General features: G+C 40.3%; 1 protein-coding gene across 2 annotated transcripts in view; it reads left to right on the forward strand.

The window, feature by feature from the left end:
* The window catches only part of RORB (RAR related orphan receptor B), a 133,283-nt gene that overhangs the window by 66,979 nt on the left and 46,036 nt on the right, over positions 1-20,268 (forward strand). Inside the window, exon 1 of one of the 2 annotated variants that reach the window (XM_040988727.1) lies at positions 19,244-19,332. The exons of the other annotated variant lie outside the window; for it this stretch is intronic. Coding sequence (XP_040844661.1) covers positions 19,293-19,332 — 40 coding nt within the window. The 5' untranslated portion in view covers positions 19,244-19,292. Of the gene's footprint in view, positions 1-19,243; positions 19,333-20,268 lie in introns of those variants that run through there. 2 annotated transcript variants of the gene reach the window in all.

Consider the following 20,268-nt stretch of genomic DNA (forward strand, 5'->3'; position numbering starts at 1 on the left):
CAACCAGACCTTTATTTATCACCAATCAAAAGGTAGCTCCATGGCTTGTGCATTTAATCATTCAACTCTCATACTTTAATTAGTTCATGAAGGTTTACTAGATTTTTAAAAAGTCTACGTAACACCCTAATTTCAGAGGATACCAGACACGGATGTCAATGGCATGTGAAATCCCAAATCTCTCTTAGAACTTGTTGAAGTGGGTAAGTGGAACAGTTAGGGCAGATCCTCATTTTCAGTAAGATTTCGTTTCCTTACGTAGAAATGGAGGAATTGGGGGGTTGAACCTTCTCCTGTCTTTCACGTCCTGTGAGTATGAAGACATCTGGGATATGTGTAATTGTACCAAAATTGGTTCTTTGTTTTGGTAACTACAGGGAAGTATTGCCTATGAGGAGAATAACTGACCTGGGGAAACTCTACATGAATAAATCTTAGTGTTTGCTTCAGAAGAAATCAGGATGATCTACATTTCTATCTATATATACAGTAATGCTTTTAAGAGCTAAAAATGCTAATGGAAATGAATCTACCTTTTGTGTTATCAAATGCCATTATATACAGTATAATATTATTACAGATTATCATTCATTGTAGTCGGGTATTCCTTGATTTAGAACAAGAGTATGATACTCTTAATTCATCATCTAGTTAACTTTCCTTCTGCAGGAAAGAGAAAAACATTTCTCAGACCTTTCAGACCATTAGTGCATGAAATAGTATATTCATTACATCAAAACTGAAGCTTTTAAGCTATCAATGGAATCTTGCTTAGTCAGCTAAAGTACATGTATTACCTTGTTGTATGGGTTCAAAGTGGATCAAAGCAAGATATCTTGCAATCCTCTGAGGAAAACAGTTGTGTATTTCTCTGGCCAGCTTTCACTGCTAAAGCTTCTTATTTCTTTTTTGTTTTCCTCTGGATTTGGCACTGTTAGATGAGATTAAAGAAAAAAAAAAGGGATTCAGAAAGGGAAAGCTTTATGTGAACGCTTGGCAAAAGAATGAGTCTAACTATAATTTTCCTACATGAAACATGGTGTTAACACTCGCAGAGTAGAAGTAGGACTCATCGGACAGCCAATTATAGAGCTCCTCAAGGACACCATTTCAGGAAAAAGAAAATGTCCATGATTGAGGTCAGAATATTCCTTGGAATTATCCATCCACGGTTAAATTCAGGCTAAAGATTTAGTAATTAAGTAAATTGGCAGGAAAGACACAAAGTAGAATGAAGGAAGTATTGGTGTCTGGGGGGGGTCATATGATTTAATTTGTGATCCTTAAAAAAAATATTAGCTAGATTTCTGCTTCTCTTTTTATATTATCAGAATACGATTATGAATATTTCTATTTTCCAAACACTCCCATGAGCCTCCTTCCACACTCTACCTATAAGCCATCAACAGCAGGCCTTCCTCAGAAAGGTGTTTTAAAACTATTAAAAACAGCCTGGTCTCCCAGCGTACTCTTGCTAGTCTTTAATGCAATTCACCATTTGCTGTTCATGAGTTCATTGTTCGTGTTGCCTTTCTGTGGTAGCTAAGAACATGGACTTTGGTTCTAGGCTACTTAGATTTAAATTCCACTTACTATTATAACCTTGGACAAATGACTTAATATTGGTGTGCATCAGTTTCCTCATCTATAACATGAGGATAGCAACAGTATCTACACCCAATGGATAAATCAATAAGAAGGACTGAATATCTAACCGGGCACATACTGGCAAGCATCAGGAACTAGTGGTAGTAGTGGCGGTAGCCTATGACAGTTGTGGTGTGATGGTAACGGCAGCACTCAGTCGTATGGGTACCAAGAGTGCTGATAGCATCGGGGCACTGGGAACTGCATTACTGCCTCTTGGATTGGGATTTGCTTACTGATGTGTTCCCAGTATCTAGGTTTGTACATGGTACACAGAGAGCACTCAGATGGATTATATGACAATTACATTGGAGTAAACTATCAGTGCCTCTGCCATTGTTGCATTGGTTATATCTGCTATGTATATATCTGTTATGCATACTATATTCTAGATTCTGGTCTAAGATCTATAATGCTTAAGCCTCAGTACTCTGATTTCAGCCAAACTTTGAGCCTACCACATACAAGTTGTGTGACTGTGGGGAACTTTCTTAGCCTCCAAAATCTTGTATTTCCTACCTGGAAGTAGAAATTGTCATGAGGATTCAATATGATAATATTCATCAAGTGGTAAGCATAGGGATTACATACAATCAGTTCTCCCATGGTTTGCTGTCATGCCAAGTGAAACCTCTGGCCAATCAGTTTAGCAAGCGTGCAGAAACAGGCAGCTTCCCTTTAGGGATGTATTTCTCATTTGGGGGAGCTTCCTCACCTGGTCAATTGGGTTGTTTTGATGGGAATATCAGACTTAGCTGAACATCAGTGAAAAGGGGAAGAAAAGAAGGCCCTTCTATCGAATATTAGAAAGCATGGAGATTTTGAGCTGAATTTACTTTTGTGCAATGTACCATAGTGTAGACTGAACTCCTTTTTTTCTTGAATTTTTATTTTGAATTTTTAATTTTATGGTACAATTCCATAGAGTCTGGGATCCCCCTTCTCTGCCCAAATACCCACCTCCTGACTGGTTTCCCCATATTGTTACAATAGCATAGTCCTCCATAAGGAGTTATAATTCCATCAGTCTGTTACTTGAGTGTGCCCCAACATTTCTGGTACAGATGATGTCGGACAGTCCAGCTAGGATGAACTTCTAAAACTCAACTAACTTTATGTTGCACTTTAAAAATGGCCCCAGTCTTGAGTTAGGGCCAAGCTATCTTCTGCATGTGAATGAGCTGCTTTCCGTTGTATGAGCCTGTGTCTTTTCAGTACGCAAAAGATCACGGTCCCCTCATTAATGTGTTCTCTAAGATAAAGCTCCCCAGCTTTAAAAAAAAATATTTTAGGAGCAAACAAAAGTTACACACATTCTAGCTACAAAAGGAAGAAAATTTCCAGATTTATGGCAAATAAAGGAAGTGAAATGAAGTCATAAACATTCTAATCTACCATGGATAGCTGATGTGAAGTAGGCATCGATCGCAATGTCAGGGTGACTAGTCCATTATTCATGTTACTGCCTTTACTGTGGTGCGATTAAGATAATAAGTAGTTGCTTTCATGAAATTTGAAATTGTTTTTCACATAACACATTTTTCCCCTAAGGTGAATTTACCTAGATTTACTGACAGTTGAAAGCTAAATGTATTCACATCAAATAGATACAGTGCAGGACAGATTAAATACATTTCAATTATTAATGTATGAGAAGTGGAAAAAAACCTTGACTCCCATATTTAATCAAAGTTGTTTTTCATCATCTGTAATACTAAAAAATGTTACTGAGGCACTAACGGAGGGAAGTGGGATTGTGTGCAGTGTGAGATGTAATTGATGATGTATCACTTTAATGTTTGAAGGAGGTGATCGAAACAGAATACGGATTAGTATCCATAACAACCCAGATTTAATCATTCAGAAACTGTAGACAACCGCATCTAATTTCTTTGAACCTATCAGTCGTCTGCATCCAGCATTCACATTTTTGCGGATTAAGAGTGGGAGCAAAAAACTTAAGGAATGACAGGACATGTTTTCTCTAGAGAAGGTTCAGTACCTGGAATATCGCAAATGCCCACTCTCAGGCTGGCTCCTGTACAGAATGAATCAGAATGGTCTTTTTGAACAGTGACTTGAGTGAGCATTAAGGTTTGAGAAACATTCCCATGTGAGATTTCCCAATGCCACTAGCCACCAGGTGTCTTTGAAGTATCCCGTGACGTTGCTGTAGAATTAAAGGGGAGAAAACAGCAAATGATATAGAGAAAACGTTGCTCCACATTGTAGTAACATCAAGTTTTCAGGCATCTATGACATACAGAAGATGTCCCTGTCAAGAACGATCCACAAACCATGAATCAGCAGCAAAAAGAGACAGTAAATGGCAGTGCCATCGGGGGGAGGGGGCATCTGTAGACAGTGTTTCCAACTCTCAGAAAGATTTTTATGTATTTCTCGGGCTGATGAGAGTCCCTGGAGTTTTCTGCCCAAGCTGTCTTCAAATGCAGCCCTTTGTTCATTTACCATCATCTGGCAATGCCATTCCTCAGAGGCACACCAGAAATTTCAGTTGAATCAATTCAACCAATATGATTTCATGTGACAGCCACCACAACACGACTTAATCTGACAGAAAGAGAAGGATGAAGAATGGCCAACAGACAATAGGAAGGGAGATGGGAGCAGTACTAGCACAAACAAGGACAAAGTGAATTACTGGGCTCATCACTCGCTGTGAGTCTGTGCTGAGCTTATCTGTGTATCTATTTTATTTGGTTTTGCACAAGTATCAGCAAGCATGGTTACCTGATCTCCAAGTGCTCCCTGAGAAGGAGTGAATTAGAGTTGATGGAGAGTAAGAAACAGGACAATAAATGCTTTTTCCTCAGGAAAATGCATCCTGAAGAACAGCAGCTTTTCATAAAATGAAGCTCCACCAGCAGAAGACACAGTCCCAGAAGCACAGCCACCTGGAGTCCTTTTTGTTTAGATCTCAAGACGCAGGTCGTGGTATATTACATCAGTGCGACAGAGCCTCAAGAGAGAGCTGAGTCTTCACAAAAAGCTAACGCCTGCTCAGACATTATATAACTCCTGTTCAGAATACCATATTCCAGAAGAAATAGACATTATGTAATGTATTTTAGAAAGCTCTCCATGCAAGAAGTTTATAGTAGAAAAATCCTGGTGCTTGAAATAGAACCACGATGCTTTCAGAAAAATTGGGAAGGTTCAAACCATGAAATTCTAGATAGCTGGAACTTTGGTGAGATTTTAAAAGGGTAAAATCTATGTAAATAAGTCAGAATAAGGAACACTCACACTGATGGGTATTGATTGATCTAGTTGTCTCTTTCCTGAATGAGACTTGGGAGTATATGCATGAATTGAGCATTTTCCCAGGGCGTGTCTGTCTCAGGATTGTGAACATACCCTTCGTTCAAGGGCTTCATTCGGTCAAGCCAGGATGCAGCAGACAGAGGAATCACATTCCTTATTTGCCTGGGTTTTTTTTTTTTTGATACATCATTCCATTATTATTGCTATTGTTTTTTATGATATGGTTGCAGAGGCACAGGGATTCTCCCCTCATCCCCCAATTCTGCCCCCACCGTTTTCCCCCATATCATTACAATCACAAGCCCTTCAGCAACCATCACAAGTTCAACATTGTGCTGTTTAGTGTGTCACAGCATTGTAGACATTGTAGGTCCAGTAGCGTATCATCAAGGTATATTTAACAGTTTCATTGGGAGGCCTCCTCTGTTTGGGGGTAGATGCCTACGGCCACATACCTTCACTTCCTGCTATGTTAGTCTCCATTGAACAGTTCATCCATGAAAATATATGTTGGAGATGTACACTGGGAAATATCATAAAACACTCTAAACTCTTACCTATTGTTTCTATCTAGGAAATATTATTATTTACAGTCTCATGTCTCTGAATACTATAAAATTTTTGTGATAAGCATACACATACTTACATGTAGGATCCCAATATTTGCATTTTGGAGAAAAGAAAGAGAGAGCCGGGTTGGGAAGAAAGGACTAGAAGGAAGGAAAGGAGGAAGTTAGTGAGTGAGGGAGGGAGGGAGGGAAGGAGGGAGGGAAGGAGAAGGAAGAGAAAGGAAGAAATGAAGAAATTTCATTCATTGACCTCTCTACTGTCAATTATCCTGTCAACTCCCCTCCACTTTCCCCATTTCAGGATATCCTACGCTTTAAACTTGCGTGAGGTTTCCCTAACATTACAACTGGTAATTTCCAACATCCAGGGCCTGAAATTGTACCATTTTGGTAGAGGAAAACACCAGGCCCTTAGAAGACAAGCCATCCTTGGGCACAAAGACTGGGTATCTTCCACCAGTAGAGCTACTCCCCAGCAACCAGTGTGCTGTGTGACTCTCTGAGTTCAGAGTGACAATCACCCTGTCACAGGTTGGCACAAATTAAGACAGGCAGCAGGAAGTTAAGATATTTGATACGAGCTTCGTTCTCATTGGAGAAATGTTCCTTGAAGCTCACTGCCCCCAAATGCAAACAACGTGGAATCAACTCAAGAGTCATTTTTTTCTCCCTCTCCTAAATATGTTCCTTCTTTGTATGCTGCCTAAAACTAAATAGCCTAAAACGGGATGGACATGATGTAATTACTTTCCTCTTATACTGCGCTAACTTAATTTGCTTTTCATTCGCAGGTATTTAAGAGACCATTATTTTCCCATCAGGCTTTACTGTCTCCCAATTAAAGTATTATATCAATGAAGTAAATACAGAACACTGTTCAGAAAGATTTCAGGTGAACATATTGAAAACACTGGCTTTTATCATTTTCATTTTGTCAAAGACAGGGTTATTTTACCGGTTCTCCAGTTTATGTGGCGCCCTCATAGCAAGCTCCTTGTTAAGTTTCACTTGCAAATAAAAACAGCTTGGTTATCATGTAAATTTCACAGCTAATTGCAAACTCTATTTCCTCTGTGGGAAGAAGAAGTTTCCATTAGAGGGTTACGTTAGGGACCTACAGTTTTTCTGAGTTCACACTTGCCCTTTTTGGAGCACCTCTATCATATCGAATTGTGGGATGTGCTGCACCAAAATCCTTCTGCTTTCCCAGTTCTATTTTATCAGGAACCAAGTCCCATCTCCAGAGCACCCACTTCGATCTCACGATCAAGTATGATTCATGTCCAGGGAAACTCAGGGTTTGAATTGGTTTAAGTAAGATGTGATGACCTGAACAAAAAATGCAAGTCACTTTTGTTCTTATTCACTCTCATTTTAGGTAATAAGAGCTGTGGCACTGAGGGCTTTCCATCTCATCCTTGAAACCCAGTCATTTTCTTTTTCTCTATGTCATTATGGAAAACACCTGTACTTTGGAAGTACAGTAAATCATAGTAATTGCCCAAAAATAGTGGAGGGGGAAAGGGCTCAGGACAAAGGCAGAGACATTTGTCAGCTCCAGAAAGCATTTTTTAGAAAAAGAAAATTAACAAGTAGAAAAAAAAAAAAAAAGGTCTCTATAAGCACAGCCAAATAAACTGTACCACACACACACACACAAAAAAAAAAAAAAAATCAATAGACCTCCAGTTCTGATAACTCCCGGGGCCAGAGAAAAAGAACAGCTTGTGCAATCATTAATTACAAAATGTGATTATTGTACATCGTGGCCTCCTTGTCTGACCTGAAGGTTCTACTTCTGACCTGAAAAACTAAGTCCGTAGGTCTTAATTGGACAATGGGCTACAGGTTGTTTTGATTGCCCTAATCCCGAGTTTCAAACACACACTGGTTCCGTGACTCCATCTCCCTTCTGTTCCAAGAGAGTAAATCTAGAGAAGTCAGGGCGATTGCCTAACAGGTTCTGCCCCAGAGTTAACCCTGAACTCCCCGAAAGTTTGCATCAAGGATCTCTCAAACACTTACTGAACTCCATGCTTGTCTGTAAAACGAGGCTCATTAGACAGTCATAAGCCGTGTGTGGCTATTTAAATTTACATATAAACTGATTGGAATTTAGTGTAACTGAAATTCCTCTTTTGCTCTAGCTCCATTCCAAGTGCCCAGTAGTCATACGACCAATGGTTACCTTAATGCACAAGGCAGATCAGAGTGCTTCCATGGATTTAGGATGTCCTCTTAGACAGGTCTACTGGAATTCCTGCTGGAATCTGGAGTGCTGGCTCCCATGGCATTTCTTCACCCCAAGAAAAGCCCATCAAGAAACAGGATTCCCTCGGATCCACCGAGGTGGTTCTGAATCTTGAGCACACAGACTGCTGGGATCCTTTCCTAAAGTGTTTGACTAAGCGCGTCTTGATTGGAGTCCCAGATTTGCATCTCTAAGAAGTTCCCAAGGGAGACAGATACCTCCAGACAGGGCACCACATTTTGAGAATCACTGCTCCATAGAAAGTAAGAGAAGTAAAACCAGCGATTGGTGCTACAGTCTCAAAACAGTCCATTTTTTTTTTCCTTTGAAGACCTTCTGTGTAGCAGGCACCAGATTAAGTATAGGGCTGCAAGTACAAAATTGTAATTCGATAATTGACAAGGAGTCTGTCTAGAAATGCTCATTTCACTAGAGCAGCCACTGGCCACATGTGACTCAGAGGCACTTAAAAGGAGCTATGTTTCACAAAGAAACGGAATGTTCATAGTACTAAATTTTAATAAATTATAACTTAAATGTAATGATCTACAGCACTATAAAACATCATTTCATTAAGAAGCATTTATTAGGGGCCCAGTGCAGCAGCCTAGTGGCTAAAGTCCTTGCATTGTATGCTTTGGGATCCCGTATGGGCGCTGGTTCTAATTCCAGCAACCCTGCTTCCCATAATAAAATAAATATAAAAATAAACAAATATTTAAAGAAACATTGATCATTTTGACAGGACTATATTTTACTTGAACCACTGAAAATTTAGTATTGGCGCAAATTGAAAAAAGTTCATAGTATAGTAAAACTGAGGTGCGGTCCAAGTGTAAAACGCAAATGGGAAATTTGAAACAATAAAACAATATAAAGACAAAATATTTCATCAACAATGTATGCCATTTCCATGCTGAAGTGATAACATTTGACGTATGTTAGCCTAAGTAAAAAAATATTATTGAAATTATTTTCACCTATTACTTCTTGCTTTTTAATGTGACTGTCACAGGAGAAAGACGGCAGCTACCTTTGTGGCTTGCATTCCATTTCTGTTGGCCCATGCGCTTCTAGACTTTAACCTTCTTCTCTTTTGGCCAATTTCCCACCAGTCAGTGGGGCCCTTGGGTGTTCGAAAGTAAGCGTAGTAGATAAGTGGTTTCTAAGATCCCTTACAGCTCTAAAAGTTTGTGATTCCTATGAGACAACCTGCTGGGAGATCATCTTTTTGTCCTCTGTGTTTTTCTGCCAAACACTGGACAGATCTGCCAGTCACTCCCCTCTGGAGAGCATGACAACCCACTCTCCATCTGCACTTCAACAGAGCGAGACAGTGATTGAATCTCCTTCAGCCGCAGAGGACCGCATGTCAGGCCCACACATGCTTTTCCAACCAGGCTTCAAAGCACACCCTGTCAGAATGACAGTGCCCTCCTGTTCCTTGTGTACAAGGAACCTCCAACAGATTCATGGAACATGTGTATCAGAAAGCAATTATCCATTGATTTCAAAATTCTCTTGCAGCAAAATAAACACTTCTTTGAATCCTATTTCTACATGAACTTTTTTTTAAAATGTTGTTGTTGTTGTTGTTGGAAAGTCAAATATGCAGAGAAGAGGAGAGACAGAGAGGAAGATCCTCGGTCCATTGATTCACTCCCCAAGCGTTGCCAACGATTGGAACTACGTGAATCCAAAGCCAGGAGCCTCTTCTGGGTCTCCCACGTGGGTGCAGGGTCCCAAGAATCTGAGCCATCTTTGACTGCTTTCCCAGGCCACAAGCAGGGAGCTGGATGGGAAGCGGGACCACTGGGATTAGAACTGGCACTCATATGGGATCCCAGTGCATACTAGGTGAGGACTTTAGCCACTAGGCTACCACAATGGACCCTCTACATAAACTTTTTGAAGTACTCCTTTTAACAAAACATTAGACTTACAGTTTCCAGTACTCTTCTCTCCAGACACACACACACAAAAATGCTATAAGTGGAAGTCCCAATATTATTCAGTGGTCTCCAAGGTAAAAAAAAAAAAAAATGAAATCTATTTCAAACCTGTACACTGTCCCTGAAGGTTGTCAAATCCTAGAGAACCAACAGTATAAAAAAAATACTGATTCTGTCATTCACACCATTTTAACATCTATAAGACATTTTTACATGTTACATTTCATGTCATACTGCCAGCTGTGTCGTGAGCACCACGTAGAATCAGCAGCATCAAGGAATACGTTTGTGACATCCCGGCATCACTGGACAGTGTCATCCTCCAGCCAGAACTTTGTGCTCTGCCCCCCCGAGACCCATGTGAGTCCTGACGAGTCCTGGCGGCCCCACTTCCGTCGAGCCCCCTGTTGACGCAGCTGAGAAAGCAGCAGGTGACAGTCCAAGTATTTGGGCTCCTGCCATACATGTGGAAGATTCAGAAGGAGTTTCCGGCCCCTGACTTCAGCCTGGTTCAGATCTGGCTCGTGCAGTCTCTTGGGGAGTGAAACAGCAAATGGAAAACCCCCCTTTTCCTCTAACTCAGCCTTTCAAATAAGTTAATCAACGTTTTTTAAAAGAAAACAGGTGTGTAACTTACAATTGGAAAAAAAATCTTAGAAACTGCATAAACATCCACATTGAATACACTTTGACTAAATCGAGGCAAATCATTTAAAGGAATATTAAATGTTCACTAGCAGTTATCTAACAATTGTTTTATTTATGTTTTAAATTTTCTTTTATTTATTTTCACATAATGAATATTTGACTATGTATTGTAAAAATGCCTTCCGTCAAATGTTGCCCTCATATGCTTAATCATTTCCCCAGAAATGATCATGTTACTAGTGCCGTGTTTATCGTGTCAGGGGTATTTTAAGCATAGATAAGTTCTAGCATATACAAATAAAGTAGCATCTCTCCTAAAAAAATACCATGTTAAATTGGGAGTTTCCAAAGATATCGCTACTCAGTTCCATCTGAACACATAGGAAAAGCCTAACTTGGAGACTTTCAACTGTTCCCGTGTGGGACCTCATGCCTTGAGACATTGCTAGAAATCATTTTGACATTGATAGAGGACTTTCAAACTAAGAGCAGAAGAAACAAGCAACTGTTGTCATGTGGGTAACCGATTCTATGTTGGAGTACGGAAGGCAGTCCAAGCATGTTCCTCTCTGTAATCAGAGATTACAGCCCCTCGATCCACTGGAAAAGATGTCAAAGCAATCTCAGCCCCGTGCTGGTCCCCCATCACCTCCCTTACTTCACTTCTAGCCAACCTCACAAACCATGTAGAGTGACCTTCACCAGCAGCCTCCCTGGGCAAAATAACTGTCTGTCATGATGGTCTCCTACAGCCGTCTTTTGCTAAGCCTTCGTGTGTTTTTCTTCCAACATCAAAATTACTAGTAGTAAGACATTGGTTAAAATAGCTGTGTCCCATATCTGAGTGAATGGATTCGAGTCCAGGTTGCACCTCTGGCTGCAGCTTCCTGCCAATATAGAAACAGCAGGTAATAAGGGCTCAAGTTCTTGGACTACCATCCCTCACCTGGCTTGAGTTTCTGCCTCATGGCTTCCATCCAAGTCAGTTCTGCTCACTCTGTGCACTTCAGGAGTGAACCAGCAACTGGAAACACTCTCTCTTCCCATCACTCTTCTCCTAAAATAACAAAAATCATCATGAAACATAAAATGTATCACTTTCACTTTTTCTTGGTTTTCTGAGCCTGATGTGTAAGCAGTAAATCATCATTTTCACAGAGCTGCCAAAACAAATGAATTTTGTACTTTTTTCCCAAAGAAGCTATTAGAGAGACGTGTGCGTGATACCTTTCGGCTCTGCACATCATTTTAAACGAAAACAGCACAGATGGAGATTTTGGCAGAGGGAAAGGCAGGGCCCCCGGGCTGCTGCTTGAGACAGGCTTGCAGCACTGCTTTATTCTGACACACTAATGCTCACAGGAAGCACGCACGATGGTGACACGCCTGTCCTGTGCAGCTGACCTTACCCGCACAGTGCTAATTTCTCTTGATTGAGCCACCCTTGGAATTGGGGGCACAAAATTCACAATCCCTGAAACAACGTAGCCATCTTTTCTTTCACCCCAAAGAACTCCTGCTGTCATTTGGCAACTCCCACAGCCCCTCCCCATCTGATTGTGTAGTGCCTTTCCTTCTGTTCCATCAAGAAATCCGTCACTATATATTGGCTTCATTTATAAGCGCTAGAAATTTTCACAAGAAAAAAAAAACCACAATGCGTATATTATTATTTATGATAACTGTTACTACTGGCATAATTAGAAGACTGATGTTTATAATGTTCTCCCAAAATAGCAGGCTACTAAGTTACCCAGAAACCTACTGAGTGTGCGTGAATATGGGCTGGAGCCATTAGTATGCATCTGATAACATTTATTGCTGAATCAATCCTTGGGCGCTATTTTCCTTGTCTTGGATTTACCAGGAATGAGAACTAGCATGAGTCCTTCCTAGAAAAGGAATGAATAGTTTTAGGAGAAGAGCTATGTGATACATCACCTGCCAAATTTAAACAAAAAAAAAAAAAATGTTTTTCCGATATCCAATCCCCATAGCTAGACAACCCAGGAAAGCTTCCCGGGAGGATTCAGCCTTCACGGGTGAGGGACACAGGTCCCCAGTATGTTATGGCTCCTTTCTGATGCATGGCAGTGGGCTCTGCAGTTGTTTCTGCTTGGTAATGGCCACAATAGGCTGCTCCCTTCCATGTGCCAGGCATGGGCCCATCGCCCACCCTACAACTGACATTTGCTTTATGCATTCAGCCACTCTGTGTGCGTAGGAATTACTACATCCACTTGATAAGCGGGGAAACCTGGATGTAGACAGGCTGATTTTCCCAACCAAACTGCACCTCTTTCATGGCCTCAACAGAACCCCAGCATGGCCCCAAAACCCGTTGTTCAAGATAGCATCTCCCAAACTTTGATTTTCAATCTGCTAGGATCATGCTGAATCCCTCCAATCCAAGCCCTTTGTGTCCAAAGGCACAAGCCCTTTTTCACAACCCTTATAGGCAGACGGTAAATCCAACAAGTTTCATTTTTACCTTCAAATAAGGACCAGTTCCCTAGTACTGAATTACTGAGCAGATTCCTAGGAGTTAAACTGTTGATTTTCACAAGCTAAAATTGACCTGTTATAGATAGTTTATGATTGGCTCTAATTCGTTGCTGAAAATTCAGGCCAATGTATCACATTGCCTGATTTTTTTTGTTTGTTTGTTTGAATCCTGCCTATTTTAAGATATCCTGACAATTTTTGTCTTTTTCATACCCTAAGCAATGTAAGTCTTCAACAAGGCCATTCCGCCTCTCTTCAGAAAATCAGAATAAGCACTTTTCTGAAACGTACCTAAGGCATTGCTCCTTCAGTGCATTACCCACCAAGTGCCTTTAGCAAACTAAAGCCAGTTTTTAGATTCTAAGCATCCATGGACCCATTAGCCACAAGGGCATAGGCTCATTGGATTATCTACCCCGTGCGCGTTTCTGTTACGGAGTCAAAGTTGTGTGTTGTCCTTTATTTATTGAAACGTTTCTACAGTGGTCATGCCCCACTTGTCTAAAAGACTCTCTAGTCTCTGGGCTATTGTTCTTTACCTTCAACCAAGACTATAATTCAACATTTATTCCTCTCAATCATCCAATTATTATTTGTCAGTAACTGTAGTGATGTTAAATAACAATTATTTCTACTTGGCAATTTTCAGTTTAGTTTAAGAAAAAAAAAAATTGTCCAGTCCAGATATAGTAGGAAAAGTCCTTTTTTCCGTCTCTAATATGGCATTTGTCTCTAAAAATTCCATAAGGCTTTTGTTGACCCCCAAAGCAGTTTGATAACGCTTTTCGAGCACTTAAAATAACTTTAATTTACCACTCAATAGTGCTAAGAACAGCAAGTTAGAGAACTAAGAAAAAATAAGAAAAAAACATACAAATAAAATGGAAATGCAGAAATACTATTTACACAGAATTGCACCCACATTCAATATTTTCTTTTTTGTTCCTAAAAATCAACAAAATATGGACGACCTCTCTTTCCCTCTGTCAAGGAATAAATAAATGAATGAATAAATAAGTCTTAAATCTTTGGATTTAAACAATCAAAGCTCAGACAGTGATAATTTCATGTTTAGCAACATGCAAAATTACTGCTGCCGTGCATCACATAATGCAATTTCATATCATTTGACAACAGACATGTTTTAGGAAATTGTCCACTGATGTTTTCACTATAAGAAATATCAAAGAGGGTATGTACACAAATTAGCGTGACCACAATGTCACTGTGGGACCATCATTGAATGTGAGAAATATCACTAACCAAAGCATCGTTAAGCAGCACATAACCATAGCAATCTTCATTACATAGGGTTATTGAAGGAAGTCACATGAGATAGACATCCAGTCAGATCTCATGGGAAAGATTCCTGCGTTATCATTTCCTTCCTTATTTTTAAGAATGGTGTCTCTTGCACTCAGTCCAGAAGATGATTTTTAAAAAAGCATCATTAAGGCAGAAAGGAAGCTAAGAGTGTAAGAGTGGAGGGTTCTCATAGCAAAACTCCACACTTTATGCAAGTCTCCCATTGGAAAGGTATATTGAGAAATTATGAGCGCTTCTTTGATAACAATTTTTTACATCTTTCAGATTAGAAATAAGTGAAATGTATCATATTAAAAAACTTACCCTACACCATGTGCAAGACCCAGAGGAGGCTCTGGGTTCCTGGCTTCAGATTGGTTCAGCTGCAGCCACTGAGGGGTAGGGGACGCAAGATCTTTCTCTCTGTCTCTCCTCCTCTCTGCATATCTGATTGTCCAATGCAAAAATATGTATCTTTAAAAATAAATGAAAGAAATTATTGAGTTTAAGCTGTTCCCTGATGCTCAGATCTCTATTCCCAAACAGCTAAAATTTCAATTGATTGAAAAGTGATTGCTTCATAAGCATTGAGCATATTTGCATGCAAATCAAATTATTTCTTCAATCTGCATCATGCATTAGATGTATGTAATAGCTCATATAATAAGAGAATTTTGTCTTAAATTAAGCTATGAGGTTATTCCAACCAATTTTCTTAAGGTTTAAAACAAAAATGTTAGAAGGAAGCTGAGAAATGTGTTAGGAAATGAGCAGTCAGAACTCAAAATTTTTGCTGCTGGTTTCATCAAGAAGAAAACAGACTCTGCTTTCTGCTCTGAGACCTTTACAGGCGACACTTCAGATACCTCATTTTACTGAGACAGGTGCATTGAATCCCTCTCCCTGCCTCCTGATCCCTTTGAGTGAGATTGTATCAGGAAAAGGTGAAGGCAGAGAGCAGCTCCACCTTGCTTTCTACAATAAGCTCATCAACCATGGTTTACGGGAATTAAATGTGTACTGAGTTGCCTAGTATAGGGTTAAGAAAGTCCCCCTCCCCAACTCCCATAGACCAGTTGTAACACCCTGGAAATCTTGGTCTGGCCTTGCCACAAACTTCAAACATCAGTACGTTTATAGCAAGATACATGTTTTTGAGGATGTATTAATCTTAATTGCAAAGGCAGAATTGTGGAGAGAAGATCCAGGAGCTATTTTTCTCTGCATATGTTTCAAACCATGGCTCCATGGTAAATCACTAGAAATCTGCATTTCTAACAAATCCCCAGTGATGCGGGGCCTGTGCTCTTCTGGGAACCGCATCCTGGAAAACCTGTACTGAAATGCAAGACTTTCCTATAAAATCAAACAATTTCTTTTTTAAAAAACAACATTTCTTTTGTTTAAGGAGATTCATTTCTCCTTTCTTTCTGAATCTGGAAAATGAACACTGGTTGTAGAATTTTTCTTTTCCACTGGTTCAATGTCTTGTGATTCCAGTGCCAGTCCTAAGTACAGTGCTGGTGTAGAAAGAGCTGCTGCCTACAGCGGGATGGGATGAAGACAGAGTCGCCATCACGGGAGAGACCCCCCTCTCTGATGATAATACTCCTATACAGAGAGACAAAAACAAAAGCTACCAACGGGAAGAGCGAGAGATCTAAACCAAAGGGGATGAAGGAAACATACAGTATTAAGCAAAAACAAGAAAGCAAAAGTTTTCTCTCCCAAATTCCTTGTTCCTACATGTAGAATAGAATAAATAAAAACCAAAAGAGGCAAGCATGTATCTTCTTACTCCATCCCTCTCTTCCACTAGACACAAGAAAACACGCCACAACACCAGCTATCGAAGTTTGAGGTAGAGCAAACTGTGGCACGAGGCAGCAGGAGTTGTATATTGTCCCCTAATGGGCAATCTGCAAACGTACGCTCTCTGAGTGTCTACTGATTCATACATTTTCATGAATCCTTATGCTAGACACTGGGAGACACACAAAGAAGGGACTTTATCCCTAAGCAGCTTATACTCAAGGTGAAGGTAAGCATATAAGCAGGATTAATGAAGAACACCAAAGCCGAATGAGTAGTGGAGACAGAGAGTCTAGAATAATCACTAAAACAGTGGGTAGGCGGCCAGGGGATGCTTGCAGTGGTACTGACTTGAGTTGGGTCTGCAGGAATATGTTGGATGGGAGTAATTGGATCACTGTGGAGTAGGAAGAGAAAGAAGTGACATTAAAAAAGGCAAGGAAGAGAAAACTGGGAAAGCTAAGAAGAATGAATCAATATGGTCCAAGATTGTGTTAGAATGGCTAATGACAGAGCCGGTCATGAGGTTTAAAATCAGGCAACAAAACAGGAACTAATGCTCTTCTTGTAAACCTTGAAAAGATTTTGGTACAATGACGTGATCAAACTCCAACTGCATGGAAATCCCAGCCATTTTGTTTCTCTTTCCTGAACACAGGTTTGTATGCGACATCCCATCTCCCGTCCTGCCCTATGTCCCAGGACAAGCATGCTCTGTGTGGGACGCCCCAGTCTGTGCTGACACTGGCTGCTCTCTTGTACCCGCTTCCGGGTTGGGCCGGGCATGAGCTGTATTTTTTTAAGTCTCAGGAAGTGTAAGGAAACATCAATTTCTCCTGCTTGCAGCTCTCCAAGGATAGTGCCTATAAATTTCATTCCAAGACATGTTTTCTTGGTTACCTCCAAATCTGATAATAATATTATTATTGCTAATGTTGCACAGAAAAGTATCAATGGTACACAAAAGAAATTAACAGAATTAAATTCATAAATGTTAGTACATAGTGGGCTTTAGCTTTCATCATGTTGATTTCTCAGTGGCTTAGTAACATCATCTTCAATCCTAAGCACTGAATGAATGAGAATACATATCCCTGAAATAAACAAAGATGGTCAGATTCACATTCAACTGTATCTCTTGTATAATTACCCACTATATTCAGGATGTTGTGTTAAGCTTTTTCACATTCTTCCTTTTATGATTTGATGAGCAGGGATTACAATCCTGTTTCAGAGATCTGAATTCTAAAGGACACAAAATGTTTGATAACTTACCCAGGAACTCACAACCAGACATGCCAACCAACATTCAATGTTCTTTTATCAAGTTTTTTTTTCCCCCAAATTCACCTAACCACAGTGAATACTGCGGCCCTCCAGAACACTCCTTAAACCATGACTCAGTGCTTGGTGGTAATCAGGAATCCATCACATACCTCTTCCGGGATTCTCAAGAATATTCTAGGGGTTTTTAATCCCGACTGCTTATTAGAATAACCTTGAAATTTTTAATTTCTTTCAATTTAAATTTCTTTCAAGCTTTTTTTATTTGAAAGAGTTAGACACAGAGAAAGAGAATGTCCACTGATTCAGACCCCAGATGACCGACCACAAGCCCAAAGCCAGGACCTTCCTCCAGGGCCCAAGCACCTGGGCCATCCTTCACTTCTTTGCTCAAGCCATTGGCAGGGACCATATCAGAAGTGAAGCTGCCAGGACTACAAGCAACACCCATAGGGCATGTTCGCTCCTGTGCTACAATGCTAAAAGTGCTTAAGACCCCAGATGCTGCGGTCACACAACAAACAAACCAACGAAGAGAGGAAACTGTAGGTGGGCTTTTGGCCGTGGATTAGGGCGCCCATGTCCCAAATCAGAGAAGGAGATTTTAACTCGTGGCTCCAGCTGCTGATTTGAGCTTTGCGCTAGTGCAGACAACCTGAGTTGGTTAATACGCTCCCAGCCTCAGCTTCAGCCCAGCCTAACCTCACCCATTGGAGTCATGTGAAGCAGCAAAATTCATCATTTCTTTAATTGCAGGAAGCCCCAACATCAATATTTTTAAGTTTTCCAGTTTATTCCAATGGCATCCAGAACTGAGCACCACCACCAGGTTCAGCTATGTCAGACTGACAGTAACACTGAATGGATTTACTCGACGTCTTCCACCAACCGCCCATGGAAAAGCAGTTCTGCTATGATGTAGCTCAAGAAAATGTAGAGATGTTTTAAAAAAGAGAAGAAGGAACAAGAAAGAGATCAAGACACCATTAGTGATATTAGTGGAAAGAAAACCAAAGTAGAGGCAAGGTAAAGGTGAAGAGAATGGCGTGAGATGCTTCACTGGAACCATTCAGCAATTTTAACTTAAATAAAGCTGATCCCTAACTTAAGCATTTTGTTCTCATAACAAAAAAAAAAGGGGTTCTTTTTCCTTTGGGAGTCAATGCTTTGAAAAGTTCAAGGAAGAATGAACTAAGGTGTACATTCATTTGGGTACAAAATTTTTTGAAATCGATGCAGATTTTTCATGTTAAGCATTTTCCATAGCTGTCTTAAAGACTGCTCATGCTTCTGTATTTGCCTTGCATAACATGGATGTAGAGGATCGGACATGTGTCTGTGTGTCTTTTTCATGCTTATTTTGCCTGAGCCCTAAATTTGCTGGCGAATGAAGACATTTTAGGCGCCAAGGTTGGGATGTGTCACCTGTACAGTGTAAGGTTCCCACACGGGTTCCCAGGCTTTGGGTCACCACTGTCGTAAGGTGTGCATAAACTCTCGTGCGCTCCATACATAACCTCATGGACAACTGTGATGCAATGCTGGAGAGCACGTGCCTACGGCATCACCTTTACACAGTGCGTCAACACTGCACCTCCATCAGAGGGACCAAAACACAGCCGTCAAAGTAATCCTGAAGCGAATCCACGTCACAGTCTTGTCATCCAAAGGACTCCTAGTAGACACAAAGGAGAATTCCAATGCGGAAATTACTCCTATCTGTACAATTCGTGTCAGGATGGAGAATGGTGTTTCCAAGCTGCCATTGCAATCCAGCAAACGCTGCCTTCTTGAGTGAACGCAGAGTATCAAAAAGACAAAACACTTGTCTCCCATCTGCCTTCCTCGCCTGAGCAGCCCTTCGCCCTCACTTAACGAGAGGGAACAGTTGATGCAGCTAACTCCTCTTTCATTTAATCTCATTAATGCAGTCTGCTGGGATTGTAGTTCTGGATAACATAGGGACAGTCTGGTCAGAGACCTCAAGTGAAAAGTCTAGTATTTTTCACTTAGACTTTTAATTGCTACAGTAAGATGTGTGAGAACCAGCTCAAACCTAAAGCTGACGCCTCTGGTGAGTTTTGCCTTTTCTTGTCTCTTCTGATGCTTAGTGGTACAAGCCCATCTCCAGGCAAGAATGCAAGCATTGGTGAGCTCTCGCAAAACAAACTGATGGCTAGATGTGGGAGCAAAAGCAATTTCTTATTCAACAACATTAATAATAAACAAGTCACTCCGTCATGCTCTCACACTGGAGAGATCATTAAATGTAAATATTGCCATATGCAACTGTGAATGACCAAATGCATAAATTCTGAGATTAACTTCAGGTAGTCTTCTGCCACATTAGCTTAGCTGTTTGAATATCTTTGTCACAATTTCATAGCTTTGATTTTACTCATTTTTATCACTATCACTCTGATCATTATATTTTTTTGCTTAAAAACCTGCATTATTTCATATATATTATTACACCAGATGCATTCTGACAGGTAACACATCTAGTTTTTAAAATCTGCTTGGTTGTATGACTATTAATGAGATGACGTATGTTTGAGGTCTTCTGTTAAATTTCATATCGGTAAGCAATACGTGTTTCCCTTGAAACTGTGTGACTTCATCAGAGTGTTACCTTTAAAGATATCCAAGGATAAAATCATTACCATTTCTCAGCTAATACGACAGAGCAATGAGTAGCAGGTGGGAATATCAGAATGTAAATTGATATGGTGTGCGCCAAACAAAGTAAGTGTTTGAGTTGTTAGGAAATGTTACAAACCAAGCTAAAACTTTTCCAAATATCGCACAAAGTCGGAATTTCATGCCTCTGCAAACTTCCTGGTGCTTGTATTTTTAGAACACATTCTGTTTCTCTGAAATCACTCACCAGTTTCAAACCACATGTGGGTAGAAATGCGTCGTTTGTACAATGTGCCATTACTGGGAGACTGTGGTTCTGCCCTCAGTGAAACCTTAAAACAACTGCTTACTCTTACGACAGACAGACTTG

This window comes from Ochotona curzoniae, unplaced genomic scaffold (genome assembly GCF_017591425.1).
Source record: "Ochotona curzoniae isolate NIBS_2020 unplaced genomic scaffold, NIBS_Ocur_1.0 contig_50, whole genome shotgun sequence".
In the NCBI taxonomy this organism is placed as follows: Eukaryota; Metazoa; Chordata; class Mammalia; order Lagomorpha; family Ochotonidae; genus Ochotona; species Ochotona curzoniae.